Source organism: Pteropus vampyrus, unplaced genomic scaffold (genome assembly GCF_000151845.1).
Source record: "Pteropus vampyrus isolate Shadow unplaced genomic scaffold, Pvam_2.0 Scaffold2, whole genome shotgun sequence".
In the NCBI taxonomy this organism is placed as follows: domain Eukaryota; kingdom Metazoa; phylum Chordata; class Mammalia; order Chiroptera; family Pteropodidae; genus Pteropus; species Pteropus vampyrus.
The window spans coordinates 18845954-18861373 of NW_011888783.1; the positions used below are offsets into that span (position 1 = coordinate 18845954).

The 15420-nt window shown below is 39.5% G+C and overlaps 1 protein-coding gene across 1 annotated transcript in view; it reads right to left on the minus strand.

The window, feature by feature from the left end:
• The window catches only part of MYO3B (myosin IIIB), a 355967-nt gene that overhangs the window by 212384 nt on the left and 128163 nt on the right, over positions 1-15420 (minus strand). The window contains exon 9 of the mRNA XM_023528462.1: positions 6196-6351. Within this exon, the coding sequence (XP_023384230.1) occupies positions 6196-6351 (156 nt within the window). The remainder of the gene's footprint in view (positions 1-6195; positions 6352-15420) is intronic.

Here is a 15420-nt window from a genome sequence, read left to right on the forward strand (position 1 = left end):
TCCAATAAATCAGCATCTTATCATCAAGCATATTAAACAGTATTTGATATACCCACCTTCTCTAGGCAGCAAGAATCAAGGACACCAGCAGAAAATTATATATGAATTTGTTCACTCAGTTATAGACAGACATAGATATAGATAGATAGCAGATACTCATTATAACAGGATGTGGACTTATTTCTTTCTTGTCTGTTAGGAAGACCGGAGGACGTTTAACCTCCTATGTGTCCAGCATCTTCAGCACTTGATGATGTATCATTCAGAAGTCATTCATTTACGCAAGAGCCCAGTAACCTGTCAGTGTATGTAATATGATGTCTGTGCATGCACATGTGTGTGTGTGTGTGTGTGTGTGTGTGTGTGTGTCCATTCTTATAGGTAAAAGAGGAAGTGGGTGAACAAGGCTTAGCAGGAAAAGCTCAGCAGTTAAACAGAGAAAAATCTGTTTTTAAAGGTCACTGCTGCAGGTTGAAAAGAAATCAGAAAAGCTGAGGTTTTTGTTTCCATCAGCCTCAGGCAAATTACAAGGGTAGAATCAAACTCCATTCAACGGAGCAGAAAACAATCAGCAACTTACTTCTTCTACCAAGTAATACTTAGAGTAGACCCTTGGCATTTAAGGGCTTAACATCTGTGGTTTCAGCTAGTCTCAAGCCACCTGCAGGGAAATGACATGCTGGATCTTGTAATTTTACTGAGGCTTGCTGTTGAGTACTTGATGCGAAGGCGGCAGGGGGTCACAGTGCTGCTAACCCAGTACCTTCTCTGCCTCCACTCTCATTCCAGACGGTATTTTTGCTCTTTTCCCACTAACACTTGTAAAGTGATTTAAAAAGCATGTTTCCACCTCTACTCTGAACTGTAATGGTGACATGGCATACCAGATGACGTCAATGAATTCAGGGATTTGCAGAACTGGTTTAGGGAAAAAGTCCTTCTCAAGGTCAAGGAAACGAGAGCTGTTGTAAAGGAAATGGCCAAACTGCTCAAAAGTATCTCTGACAGGTTAAGTAAAAATGCAGCGGAATTTTAGGGCTGCTTAACTTCTATTGAGAGAGTAAGCCTTGAATTCATAACCTTTCTACTGCACCTGAATCAAATATGGAAAAATTGTAAACTACTGGGAAAACAAGGTCAAATGGTTTCACTCATACACTATAATCAGCATCGAGAAAAGGTATCAGATCTCAAATTGCACAATACTACTTCTGCACAGGCACCTCATATATATATTATATGAAACGGAACTCGATCACAGCCTGGCTTCCCCAAAACTGCACCACTCAGAAGATCTGGAACGCCTATTCCCAGAAGAGGTGAGATGGGGCCTCACCACTCAAGCCTTTCTTCATGTACAGTGCAGCTTCTGCTCTATTATGAACAATAGATGATTCCTAGCCTTATTCTCGAATATTCATTTATTTCCTCATCATAACCGAAATGGACTCCTTCCCCATAACACTCTTGTCCTGGCTCCACCTTCCATCCACTCGCTGTGAGGGGGAAGTGGAAGGGGACATCCTCCTTGCTCCCCTCTGCCCTTTTTTATCAATTGTTCTCCCAAACCAATATCGCCCTATTGAAAAATTCACATCACCTTCTTATACCATCTTTTTGAGAACTTGACCCCTGTTTTCCTTTCTCTCTACTTCTTCCCCTGATATCAGTCTCTAGTTTTCCCACCCCCCACCAATCCCTTTAATTTTCTTCACATACTGATCTCAGGGTTCTTCGACTTGTCAACTCTTTAAAAACGTTTATTTCTATTCCGCTGAAGTTGTTCGCAAGTTTAGCTATAACTACTTCCCAATTCTCTCAAAAGTTCCAAAGATCTCAGTTCTACAATCCCACTTTTCACCATCCTCTCACTGAATCTGCTCTTTGTCTTCATTGTAACTGCCAGTCCCCTGACCCTGACTCGAAGTCAATCATCCACTTCTGGCTTTACGTTCTTCCATACCCCAAAAGACCCCAAGGAAACTCTCCTTGATTCCTTTGTCCCCCTATGATGTCTATCCAAGCCAGTCTTAGGCTTGAAGAAGACCACAGTATCAGATTTCTCTACTCCTACTCCTTGTGGCTAAAGATTGCTAGAGATGATATACGGGAAAGGTGGTAGTGGTGGTGTCAAATACTCTCCTGAATGCTCTACATGCATGATCTTAAACACTGATTGACTTCACTACAATGAAATGCTATTCAATTAAGCTCCACTTGGGTTTTCTGTGCTATTGAGAATTCATTGTTTCCATTTTTAATGGACTCTTTATCCGATTCTTCATTGTGGTCATTTCAAAGACTTCCCTGCAGTCTACAGCCCACTCCCAACTCTGAGACCTCCTTACTTAGTTTTTTAGAAAGACAAAGATCACTCAACATGAGTTTCCTCATAGTATCTCCTCTGCCCCTGCTCCCCATCCACCACTCCTCAAATTTTCTGAGTATTTTCATCTAACTTTTCTGGGTCTTTCCCAACCTAGGGATTCTTTCTATTGCGCTCTCTCTCGCTCGCTCTCTCTCTCTCTCTCTCTCTCTCTCTTCGAAGTCTTCCTCTATATAAGAATATAAGATCCTCCCTTTCATCTGTCCAAGTTTTCCCCCATTCTTTAACAACCTGCCTTCTTCCCTATAGCTTCCTCAAACTACCAACTTCTCTCTCCCCTGGGGAAAGTACTAAACTATAGAATGTTCCCTGCCTTTGCAGGAATAGTAAGGCAGTTTTCCCTGTAAGCTGTAGGTCTTGTTTCTCTAAACAAGTCTCTTCCAGGTAGGGAGACAAGGACTATTTGGACCACTGAAGAACTCTACTTTGAGCAGAAAGATAAAAGCTTTGTGTATTATCTAGAAGTACATGGCATTGCATTTGATAGGATATGAAGAGGAAGCAAAATCTTTTTACTAGTCTTTGTCTTTTAGAGTCTTGAAATTTCTGTATGACTGTAGTCTGAACCAGGGCAAGGAGGCAGCCCAATTTGGGTAGACCCTGTGATATGTCTTTCTTTCCCTAAACTCTCTCATCCAATCTGCCACTAAATCCTGACAATACTAATACCTTAATATCTTCTGTTATTTGCAATTGCCATAATCTGCTCTCACTCATTTTCCTGACTCCAGCCTTGTCCAGCTCCATTCTATTCCCCCTACTGCGATCAGAACTACCTTCCTGGAGTATATCCTTGCTTGAAACCCTTCAGTGGCTCCCGAGTGCCTAAGGAACAAATGCAAGCTCCTTAACCCATCACGACCTGGTCCTTGCCTGCCTTGTCTTTCCTACTCCCACTCCATCTCATGTCATGCTCCAGCAATGCCAAATAATTGTTCATCAAGTCCCCTAAGTTCTCTCCAGCCTCTGTGCCTTTGCCCTTTGCTCACCACTTATTCTTTCCCTCTACCAGGATTAACCGCCTTCCCTGACTAACTTCAGGACAGTTTAAGGATCACCAGTTCCAGGGGTCTTCGTTTCCCCAGGTGCTCTGGGAGGTACTCCAGGTATCCAACTATCCAGGTACTTTTCATGCAAAGCTGTCTCATCTGATTCTTGTCTGTTTCACATACTGGACTATTAGCTCTTTATCAGGAACTGTATCTGACTTGCCCTTGTAGTTCTTCTGTTCAGCAGAGGGTCTGACACATACACACACATAAATGTCTCTTGAATGAATAAATGAATAAATTAGTTTTTAAGTGAGAGATAGAAATTTTTAACATTTAGTATCTCAGTACTGTTTATTTTCATGATGTTGTTTGGTAAACAAATAGAGATGAAGTTGCACAGATTAAGGCCATGAGGTAGAATTTGCACGGATTAAGGCCAAAAGAAATGAAGGATTTTGAATTAAATAAACCATGTATACTACTACTGCTGCTGAGGGTTGATTGAGGGTTAACTCTGTTATCAGCGCTTTTCTAAGTATTTTTTATGTATTGAGTTATCCCTCAAAACTTCAAAACAAAAAAAATTGATAACTTGTCCTTCAGTGGCTGAACTGGGATTCAAAACTGACAGAGCCAATGGTTTTAACCGCCATCATACCACCTGCTGTGAGACCAGAATTGTGCAGAAAAATAAAGAATGTATTTGCCTCACTCATCTATATACTCATTTCAATTTTTTTTTGTTTTTTGGTTTTTTTCCACCTTAACTTGGAAGTCACAACTTTAAATATATTGAATTACCAGCATCAAATGATATTTAAAATTTTTTCCAGGTAGGTTTAAAAAACACATATGTATCCAGGTCCTTGCCAGTTGCTAAAAGGAGGTATTAGTGTAGGACAGGTGGCAAGTTATGTCAATTACATGCATTGTTTCCTTTAGAATTAATTATCCTACCTCCTAAAAAAGGGGCTGTTTAAAGTTGCAATACCTATTCGTGAGCTTGACTTTTCAAAGAAACACAAACTTCTGAGTGAAACTGAAGATAACAAAGACCCTGTGAGAAGACTTTGCCACCATATGAGGCTTCTGATAACATCGAAGGAGTTAACAAGGATAAAGAGAAATTAGAGAAAGTGGGTGAGAGAACTTGGGGATCTAAGGAAAAGAGTCTTTAAATAGAGAGCATACATCTAGACCAGCAAAGTCAGGCAAAAATGAAAAGCAGAATAACTTTACAAACTAAGTCTCAGAAATTGTTCTGTGGCAAATTTCAGAACAGAGAGACAAGGAAAAGACACCTGATTTGACTTAGAGCATTTAAATGCAGACTTTGTTTTTTTGTTTGGTTTATATTTTACTTTATTTCATCTTCGTTTTTGGTAGTGGCGCGCTCTCTCTCTCTCTCTCGCTCTCTCTCTTGCTCTCTCGCTCTCTCTCTCTCTCTTGCTCTCTCTCTCACTCTCTCTTTCTCTTGCTCTCTCTCTCTCGCTCTCTCTCTCTTGCTCTCTCTCTCTCTCGCTCTCTCTCTTGCTCTCTCTCTCTCTCTCTCTTGCTCTCTCTCTCTCTCTCTCTCTTTCTCTTGCTCTCTGTGTGTGTGTGTGTGTGTGTGTGTGTGTGTGTGTGTAGAGGGATAGTGGCTGAAATATACGAACAAAAGCAGGGAAAGAAAAGGGATTTCAGTTCCCCCAAGCTTAAACACAAACACAAATTCTATTGCTTACGAAAATGCAAAAATTCACAAGAATTTCTGTTCATTTCTCTACCCCGTAGGCAAGACACAGAAACAGAAATGGCAGTGGAAAAGGGGAAAGAGTAGGAAAAAATTTGTTTTGACTTATCCAACATTGAGCCTTGGGGGAGAAGGTGAAATCAGCAAGATACAGTCACCTTGAAACTATTCCTCTAGCTCCAAGAGTTCTGATGCTTTCTGATGTGTAAACAGTTTTCTGCAGAATAAGTTTTTATAGAACTTGTGACTTGTGATATTTTATTTTCACCTCCTGTCTTTCAAATATTCTTTTAATAATAATGGATTAGAGCTTATCTGCATCCTAGCCAGTTTTATAAAACTAATAATTGCTGAAGGTGGGAGGAAAGCAGCTTTATTTGCATTTAATTTTTTTTAAAAGAGAAATTCTGCCACCCTCTGGACAGAAACCAAAGATCTACTTCTTAGAGATCACCACAGAATACTGTTTTAAGTAACTGCCCTTGAAAATAAACATTTATTTTTTAAAATCTACCCTGTTTAAAAAAAAAGGAAACGAGAGAAATAAAAGTTGCTTTAGAAAGCATAGACAATCCCTGGGGGAAGAGGTCATTTTAAAGTGCTATATTGCCTCTAAGAAATTTTTAACTAAAGAAAACAGTGTCAGAGCACATTAGAGAAAAAGCCTTCAGCATTTAACTTAAAATCTTTCCAAAATCACTTTATAGCCTATTTCTGCTCTCCAGTTCTCAACAGCCAAGATGTCTCATACAATCTCAGCCATGATTGCTTTCATACAGTCACCTTTATTGGTTTAAAAAAAATCTACATATACGTTCAATATGTCTTGGTTTTAACTGGAACAGGAGAGCAGAGTGAGATTTCAGCTACAGTTGAGAAATATTAGCCATAAGAGCATAAATGGGCAGCTTATTTCTGAAGCTCTAATGCACTGGCATGAAGTACTCAATAGCATGTAAATGAAACTCTCAGAAATGCAGGGATGTGATAATTACCAATAATAATACTGGGTAAATCAAAACACATGACATGCTGTTTTTATAAATAACCAGAGAAAGGAAGCGGGAAGACGCAGAGTACCATACCTGGTTTTAACAACAGGGTTTAGGTGCTTCTGGTCGTGGAGGACCTTGGCCAGCTGTTTTTGTAGGAACAAAACCTTTCCGTGGGCTCCTTGAATAAATGGGTGGTCGAGGAGATGTGTAACGGAAGGGCGCTTTTCAAAATCCTTTATAAGACACCTGTTCACAAAAATCAACAGATAATCCAAAGTACAATCTTAGATACCTGGCTCCCCTGTGAATATGGGAGAGAGGAGAAAAGGGGCATTTATAAAACCCGACCGTTAACCTAACATGGCTCTTCTTTATTAATACGTTCCAGAACATAGAAAAGAAAAATCTCTATTAGTTGAATTAATTAAAACATCAGAAATCTATTTTAGTTTGTTTTAAGTACCTGCTAAAAACACAGTCAATTTGATCTGAAGCACTCAAAACACTAAAAAAATATATACTGGTCAGGCTGAATTTCCTGTCTGAATTGTCATTATAGAAAAATATTTACAATGGAGACAAGTTGATTAGTCTATATACCTTATTTTAGAAGCATATAAAATTACATATTATCACATATTATTACATATAAAATTACATAAATGAAAAATCCTAATATATGAAATGTCCACTATTTGGTGGTGAGGAAAATACAATTAGTAGTTTACAAGGAAAGAAACTAATCATAAAGAAACCTTCACAGAGAAGATTCAACACTTTGATTCTAATGTCTTCTGAAGAACAGGAAGTGATTACAGTATAATTCAGAAATACTGGAATGGAATTATGCAAACAGGGAACAAAAAGTCCATTCAAAATGGTAAAAACTGAGTTGCATTTAAACTGCTCTGCAGTTAATTGGTTAAAACTGCTCCCGTTTAACCATTTTCTGTTTCAGATTCAATGCCCCTTTCAAAGAAAACAATGATTTAGTACATTTTGCTGTATGCTCTATGTTATTAAAGATGATTTTGACACAAGGAAATTTCTACTGAAATTGAATCTGATGAATACTCCTCCAATTACCATCACATTTTCATTCTGAATAGCTGCCCTTGACGGGAGAAAGAAATTTCAGCATCTGCCCTTTTAAGCTATCAGTCTTTAGCTCACGTAGGAGGCTTAGGATAAATACTGGATGCCATTCTGCCCACTCCATGAAATAAATATTTCCAGTTTTTCCAACAATAACATGCCGGCAATATCTAAAACACATTTTAAGTAATGAAACGCACTGACAAATGATAAAAGTTCAGCCTCATCTTGAACATCTTTTCAAAACATTTAAGCAGAGTTCCTAAAACAATCCTCAACTGTTGGATTTGCAAAAGGCTTTAACCTTTGCAGTTTACACTTCGAACCACTTCCACATCTCTCACCTTTTAGTCCTGAAAAGATTTTCAGTAAATTTCCCAGTTACTCCGTTTTAGAAATGATTCAGGGGGGTTTCTATCTATTGGACTGGAGCTTTCAACTAGAAAAGCCAAACAAACCTAGATTATCACCATTCTGCCTCCTGCACGACTATAAATACCTACCCTGTCATGGGAAGAAATCGATCATTTGACTTTAATAGGTTCAGGAGCCTTTTGTATAATCTATTATTTTTTCCTACCAAAAAAAAATAAAAATCAGTGCACATGTTTTAAAAAATAGAATGTTCGTATCTTTACTCCAGCGATCTTCCTTGGATTCCTTGTATGTTCGTCTGTATGTGGATATGTGCCTATGAAGAGAAGATAATTGCTCATGTTTCCTGGGGATGAAGGAACCTCTTCACAGGTACATGGTCAGTAATACAGGTGGCCCTGCCCTCCTGGCTTGAGGAATGGTGTACGAAAACTCCTCAAATAAAAACAGTCTGTGTTTCTGCCGTAGACGAACATGGTAACTTCGCACACCCCTCAGAGCCTCAGAGGGAGTCAGATGGACGTCCAGGAACCCCTGGGTCTCACAGCTAAGCCCTCCCAGTGCTCTGGGCCAGGTCATGTCATATCTGTTTCTCATCACGAGATATACATACCTCCTGTATCTCAGTATATCCCCGAACACGAGGAGATTTCTTAATAGGTTTATCCACCTAATATTTCCCTCTTTTTTTTTTTTGCTTTCTTCCTGCATTAGTTGTTGAAGTTTCATCTGACTGCCACCCCAGCACTGTTGAAAAAGGAAGAAAGAGCAAGAGCACCGAGGCAGCCCCCAACTGCCTGTTGACTAGTGCCGATACTTTAAATGAGTAAACTCAGGAGCTGAGACTGAAGGTGAGAGGTATGACAACTAATAGAAAATCCATAGCATGCGAATGGGAAAGTGAGCTGGAGCTACATCTACCACCCTTCTCAGAATAGGTGCCTTGGCACAGTGTTGTAGGTGAGATCTGAAAACAAGGTCCTTCTGGTACTTCAGTCATTAAATCTCCTTAGAGAGCGTTTGAGAGAGGCCAGGAAACCCATACTCTAGTCTTATTTTTTTTTTTTTAAAGTCTCTATTGGAGTCTGGGGATGCAATTAAAGGTGCTATATCTTGTTTCATAATTTTAACATTCAGTGGAGAACCAAGGTTGCCAACAAGGTAGCAAAATCATTTGGTATTTTGGAGAGGATCTCTCTCTAGGTCACAGAGGGAGTAAAAGAAATAAGGACTAACTAATGAATTGAGACAATCAGACAAGGGAGAAACTAACAGTGAATCTGTGGTCCCTTAAAGATCCAAAAACTGAAGATGCATACTACTCTCTGGAAGCAATGATCAAGAGGATTTGTTCGTTTTCTCAGTAAGACCCAAGTGGGCTGAATGTTATACCACTGGATCAGCAAAACTGAAACCGAGTGTATATGGGAAGAATGCTAAGCAGAGTTGTGACATATCCAATTGCATCGGAGGATTTTCAGGAGAAGGGCATGAAGACCTTGAGTGTATAGCCTTATTCTAAAACTCTCTTGCATACTTTTTTTTTCTCATGGGGAGCAAAGAGCCAGACTGAAATGGAATTATTATTTTACTGATAAATTATTATTTTACTGATAAATATCTTAGGAGCAAATATAGCTGAAAATCATGTATTACTAGATACAGTTCATTCTGATCATATCTCATTCGCTCAGCAAACATTTATTACACAGCTAGAATTAGCCAAAATAAATTAATTCATAAAAAATTATCTCTTTTCCTCAAGGATCTATAATCTAACTGGAAAGATAGAAGGACGCAAGAAACAAAAAGTAGCAGAAGCTAGTGATTGATTACATATTTAGAATAAGCAATAATCACCCCAAAGCATAGGGTTTTGAAGCTAAGAGATAAAGATTTTCTATTTTAACCCCTCTTTTACAAAGTGAAGATGTTAAGGTCAAGTGCTGATAGTGATAAGGCCAATTTCCTGACTCCAACAGAAAGAATCCTTACTACTCTGCAATGTGTTGTTAAAGGTGGCAGGGCTGCAACATGCAGAACAATACTGGGGGCTTGGCAGGGCAGGAAGCTCCAGTCAGGGAAAACTAGTGAAGCAGGTGAGAACTGAGCTAGGTTTGGGGGAAGTTGTGGAATTAAATTGAACTCGATTGGTGGAGAAGAAGTAGAAGGCATTTCAAGGTTGGCAAACTGGATCAGCAATGCAAGAAGCCTGAACTGTGTAGCCAGGAACTCAGGAGGCCACCAGAACATTCACCTTCACCTTCTAAGCTGCCTCCTTTGAATACCTAAGAACTTCAGTATCTTTACCAACTTTAACTAGGGTATACTCTTTATTGCTTAAGACTTTGCAATTTGATGTCCCAAACTCACTGTTATGCTCGTCAGTTCGTCATTTCCCATCTTATTCTCCTTCCAGGCAGGGATTTAGTGGATTAAGATAGAATTGACTGCTGGGATCTGTAAGAACTCCTGACAGCATCCATGTCCTTTTTTAAAGCATGATAAAATCCTCTAACTTGATACGAAGAACAAACATGGAAAACTAAAGAAGTTATAATACGCTTATTCATTTCAGGATTGCTTATTAAATCAGAAATTGCAAATTCCAGATGCAGAATATTTTCCCCCAGGTGGAGATCGAAAAATTTTACAAGAGAATGCATAAAATGTCGTTCTCTGTATGGGAAATGAAGGCCAGCCAGTGTGAGATGAATCAAATGAAACACTAGACATGTAAAACCTTCCCCTGAAAATGAAACTAGTATTCTAGTCAAAAAGGTTTGGGAAACATTGGTGATTCTCTAAACCAAGTAAGTCTGGTGTTTCATAACGCATGTGAGCATATTAAATAATGGGGTAAAGAAAACAGCTTTGTTTTGTTTAAGTTTATGTTTCCAAACTACTTGACCACAGACCCTGTCTGTGTCAATGCAGTCATGGCCCTGCAAACGATACCTTTGGAAGCTCTGTTGTGAGAAATCAGAACTAGGCTTTTAGAATGGGTGGCAGAGTCCTCATCTTAGCTGACTGAGGGGAGACACTCAGTCCGTAAGTGTCACCAGCACGTTTGAGACATGTATTGGTTCTGCAGAAGATAGTTCCTCAAATTTGGGATATACATTCCCCAAGCTCAGCTCTTGCAAGAGTCTTTTACTCCAGAAAAAAAAAAAAAAAATAGGATAAGAAATAGATTTAAGAAATAGTACTTTTCCAAAATCATCAGTATTCATTTTTTCTAATCATCTCTTAAAATCTGGATTTAAGTGTGGTTATCTCTGTGCTAAGACACAAAACAAAAACAACAACAACAAAAAAATAGAAATTTTACACTACCAGATATATTACCTGAATTTATTCTGAATTTACAAGGCCATGTTGGGTGGTTTGAATAACATAGAAAAGTCCACTAGGAAAAAAAGGAAGCAAATTCCAGCCTTGAAGGAAATTAATCCATTACCTAATTTGAAATTCTAGGACTTTCCATCATGCTTTCTTGACTGAAGATTAATTTTCGGAATTCATTAGTGTCACCACATTAAACACAGGTTGTAGCAGCTATTTGCTGCAATCTCTTGGCCTGGCTTCTGCTAGAAACAAGTAAAAAGGAGGTATTTCTTAATAAGAAACAAGGTCGGGCTTCTGCTCTGGGATCTAGAGCTGGCAGTACCTGTGCTTTCTGTTCCCAAACAATGATGCTGTCGAGACAACAGCTGCCTTGTTGCTGTAAGCTGCCATTTCATAACTAAAAAATCGAATGCCTGCAAGAGGGAGCTATTTATCAAGAATCACAGATAGATATTCACTGATGAATAAAACACACTTGATAAAGAGCTGCTGAAAAGTTGAAAACTAAAAATCCTGGTGAACTTGGTGAGAAAAGCATGAGGGCGAGTAATCTTATTCCATACACTAGGGTAATACTACATGAAAACTTGGGATTTATGTCTCTTCTCATTTATTTTTTAACATTCTTTTATACTTTGCCGTTTTCTCATGGGCTTGCTACTTAGATTTTTAAGTGTTTCCATTTGTATAGAATATTTTTGATCTGAGCAAACATTTCCTTGCCCTGTGAGGTGTTGTGCTGCTCTGCCGTTCCTATCATCATCAGACAGAAGCCTGAGTGACAAAAGAGCCCTCTGCATCAGGAGGAGAAATCCTCCAGAGGGTACAATAATTATAGGTTAAATATCGGAGCCCATGGTGCTCTATCTTGGAAGGAAATTTCCATTTAGAAGACAGGACTATGACAAACAGGCATTCTCCCAAGATGACTAATGCCTCAAAAGAAGGCAGGCTGAGAAATTTGACATTGCATATGTTATTTTAGCAAAACACCACCTCCCTGTTTGGTGGAATATTTAAAAGCACTCCAGTTTTTGTTAAGTTTGCAAATATTGCATATGGTGGTGTTTTAAAGTCTCACTGGTGAGAACTAAAACTGCAGGCAAATTTCACAGGTAGGGTGGAGAAGTGGGGTCCTAACCTGAAACAGAGAACCAAGAACCAGGCAGTACTCAGCAGGCAGGTCTACAGTTATCAATCAGAGAGCAACGGTCAAGTATTAGCTAAAAGAGAAAAAGGCCCTAAGAAGTTAAGACAGAGGGTTTTAGAACAGGAATCTCAGTTTCCTTTTGAAGTGGGTAATAGGAAGAGATTTGGTGTGGCAACATTGGAGAGAGACTGCAGGGCTACAGGACAACAGGGAAGCTGCCATCTTGCCTGAGATACCCGGGCAAACAGAATACAAATGCAGGGTTAGCAAGATCAGCAAGTCAGCCCCACATTTAGACAAAGCCGTCAGCACTGAAAGTCCAGAGTGAGCCCAGGGGAACCCAGGAAAGAAACAAAAACGGAAGAATATGGCATTTTCTAAAGCCCGAGGCTAACAGAGAAGAACCAACTTTCCTCACCCAGAGAAGACTCAAAGAAGGTGAAGAAGGTGATAAGAGAAAAAGTGTAGGATGGTTTGAAGCTAAAAGATAAAATTGAAGGACAGAAAGGGCAGAATCTCCCTCCAGAGTCAAGAAATGTGCACCACAGTGGCTGGAGAGAGTCTCCATGCAAAAACAAAGCCCAGAACTGGAGGGTTCCATGAAGGCAGACAGCTGCAATGTGGAATCCATAATGACTCAGGGTTGCAGCCTGTGTGACACCTGTGGACACAAGTACCTCTTTACCCTATGTCTCTGATCCTGTGATCAATAGTCGATAATTAGAAAAGCCCAGACTAACACATTTTATTCTTAGGGAAGATGATGTGGTAACAAAAATTCTAGATCTTCAAGTACTTTTTGTCTGGGGACAAGCTGGGGATCACCACTGGGAGGGGCTTAAGGAAGAAGAGCATGCCACGGACAGCAGGCGGAAATCTGTCTGGGAGGAGGAAGGGGTAAAAATGCCAAGCAAGTAGGTGAAGTGAGGAGAAGAGCCAAGAGGAACCAGGCCAGAGCCAAGGAATAAGTCGAAATGGGGTTCAGGGGACACAGAAGCTGTCCAAGGAAAAGCTGATGGAGGGCATAGTAGTGGAGGTACGGTTTTATTATTGTTGTTATTGACACTTCTTCTGTTTAAGCTGTGCTTTTGAAGTTGCAAAGACTAAGGATGAGCATGCTCTCCACTGGACATGCTGAGGAAGACCCCAATTTTCATGTCCTAGGATTAAGGCAGTCTGAAGGACTGGAACCAGTGGCCCCAAGTCACCACTTTCCCAACCTCTTCCTTTTCTTTCTTTCTTCCTTGGCTGGGAAAAACATTTTATAATCAAACAGATATTTCTCCAGGCAACTCCAGCCATGTGGTTTAGCCAAAGTGCCGGAAAAAAATAAACCATTACTTCATCGCACAGCCCCAGCAACTAGCATATGGCACTGTTAAGCTGTGTTCAAATCCCACCCTCTGATTCAAAGAGCTGCGATGGCTCCATCTCTCAGGCTGCAATGCTGCCAATTCCTAAGGGTCTGAATATTCATTGCTGCTGCAGGTGCTGCTGAGTCTCCCTGCAGCAGCCAAGCCGCTGCCTCTTGGGCCTCTGCGAGGGACTAAAGTGGGCCACTGATCGATCCTAGACTCAGCAAACCAGATGTGGGCCTTGGCTTCGTTTACTTCAGGTGGAAATTAAGAAAATATTTACTTGAAGCAGTCCAGGAAGAAGCAATCATAAAGAAAAGTGATGTCTGAACCCAGAAGGAAATGGTTATAGAAAATATGTGTGAGTCAGGGCAAAATAATCTAGATGTTGACAAGTCCATATTTTTAAAGTTATTAGTCACTGTTAATTATCAATATAATATAAATTCAAATAACATATGAATAAGTTATTCATATAACATGTTATAAATTATTATTAATCTTAAATATTTAAGTCTATTGATTTATTTAAATAACGATATACTTAATCACCAAACCCATTATTTTCCCAAACATGACACATGTACTCATTTGTTTAAAAAAATGATGCCTAGTATTGGGGCGGTAATATATAAAGGTTAAAAGCCAGGGGTTGGAGTCAAACCCAACTCTACTTCTTATAGGTATGTGATGGTATATAAGTCAATTCAATGCTCTGGGCTTCATCTGTAAAATGGTAATAATATTATTGTGGGGAGTAAATGAAATAATCCATGTACAGTGCCTGGACATAGTGAGCACTCAGTAAATGCCAGCTCCACAGGCTAGCCACAGTACTAGGTGGTGGGGACACAGTCAGTGCATTGGAGGAAGACAGCCATGGCATACCCACTCCTAAGTATAAGAGCGATGAAAAGAAATGTTAATATGCAATGGTTCCTTGAGTTAGACTTCAATAATACTGTTCCCATTAATAAACTACCTTTTCTCAGTGTAATTCCTCTACTAAGGACAAAATTACTATTTGACAGATGTCCCGATCAGAACTTCCAAAGTTCTGGGAAAAGGGGTCTTTCAGAGTCTGACAATTCAGCAAAAGCAAAGAACTTTGCCATTTTCAAGTTCAAGCCTTCGGGCACTCCTGGTTTTGAATGTCTGGTTGATTTCCTTGATTCAAAAATCAATTTCCATTTTGACAAATAGTAATGGTCTGCTTCTTAGTCCAGGTTTAAGTGCTGGAGGATATATGAATTCTAATCCTCCCCTTGATCCTACTTGCCATGCTGCCCAGAATTAAATCTATAATTCTCATTTGTATGCATTTTTTTCCCTGAAAGGGGAAGCAGTGGATAGTACCCAGCCACCTCCTATAAGAAATGAACAACCAGTTCCATAGAGCATGAGCATTCCATGTTCCAGACTACCCTAGGACTGGGGTGAGGAGTGGGAGGGTGCAAAACAACAAAAGATATTATACCTCCATAAGAAACTTATCTTCTGGGGTAACACCAAACTTACACACATGAAATATTTAGAGAACCAGGTGAGATTAAATTCATAGATTCATTCAAACACTGACTAGGTATTTACTGTGAAAGGTACTCCAATAAGTTCTTGGGGGAAAAGATGCTTGGAATGAGAGTTTAGCTTTCATAGAATTTAGAAATGAGAAGAATAGATATGAACATAAATAATAATTCAAGGCTGAGAAGTGTAAGCACTAGAAAAACTCAGATACAGTACACAATTCTATCTAAAACAAGTGTTTCACATGAGAGTTGACACTTGGGTTTTAAAGGATGAAAAGAATATTGACAGGAAGTGCAGGGAAGGAACATTCCAAGTGGAGAGTACAGAAGGGATGGAAGCCCATTGGTAAAATGCATGGCTCATATGGAGAACAGAGTAGAACAGGATAATGCGATTGTAATAGAGATCAAGGTAAGAATCTGTCTGAGAAAACCTTATTCAGAACCTAGAAGGCTCTGGCAG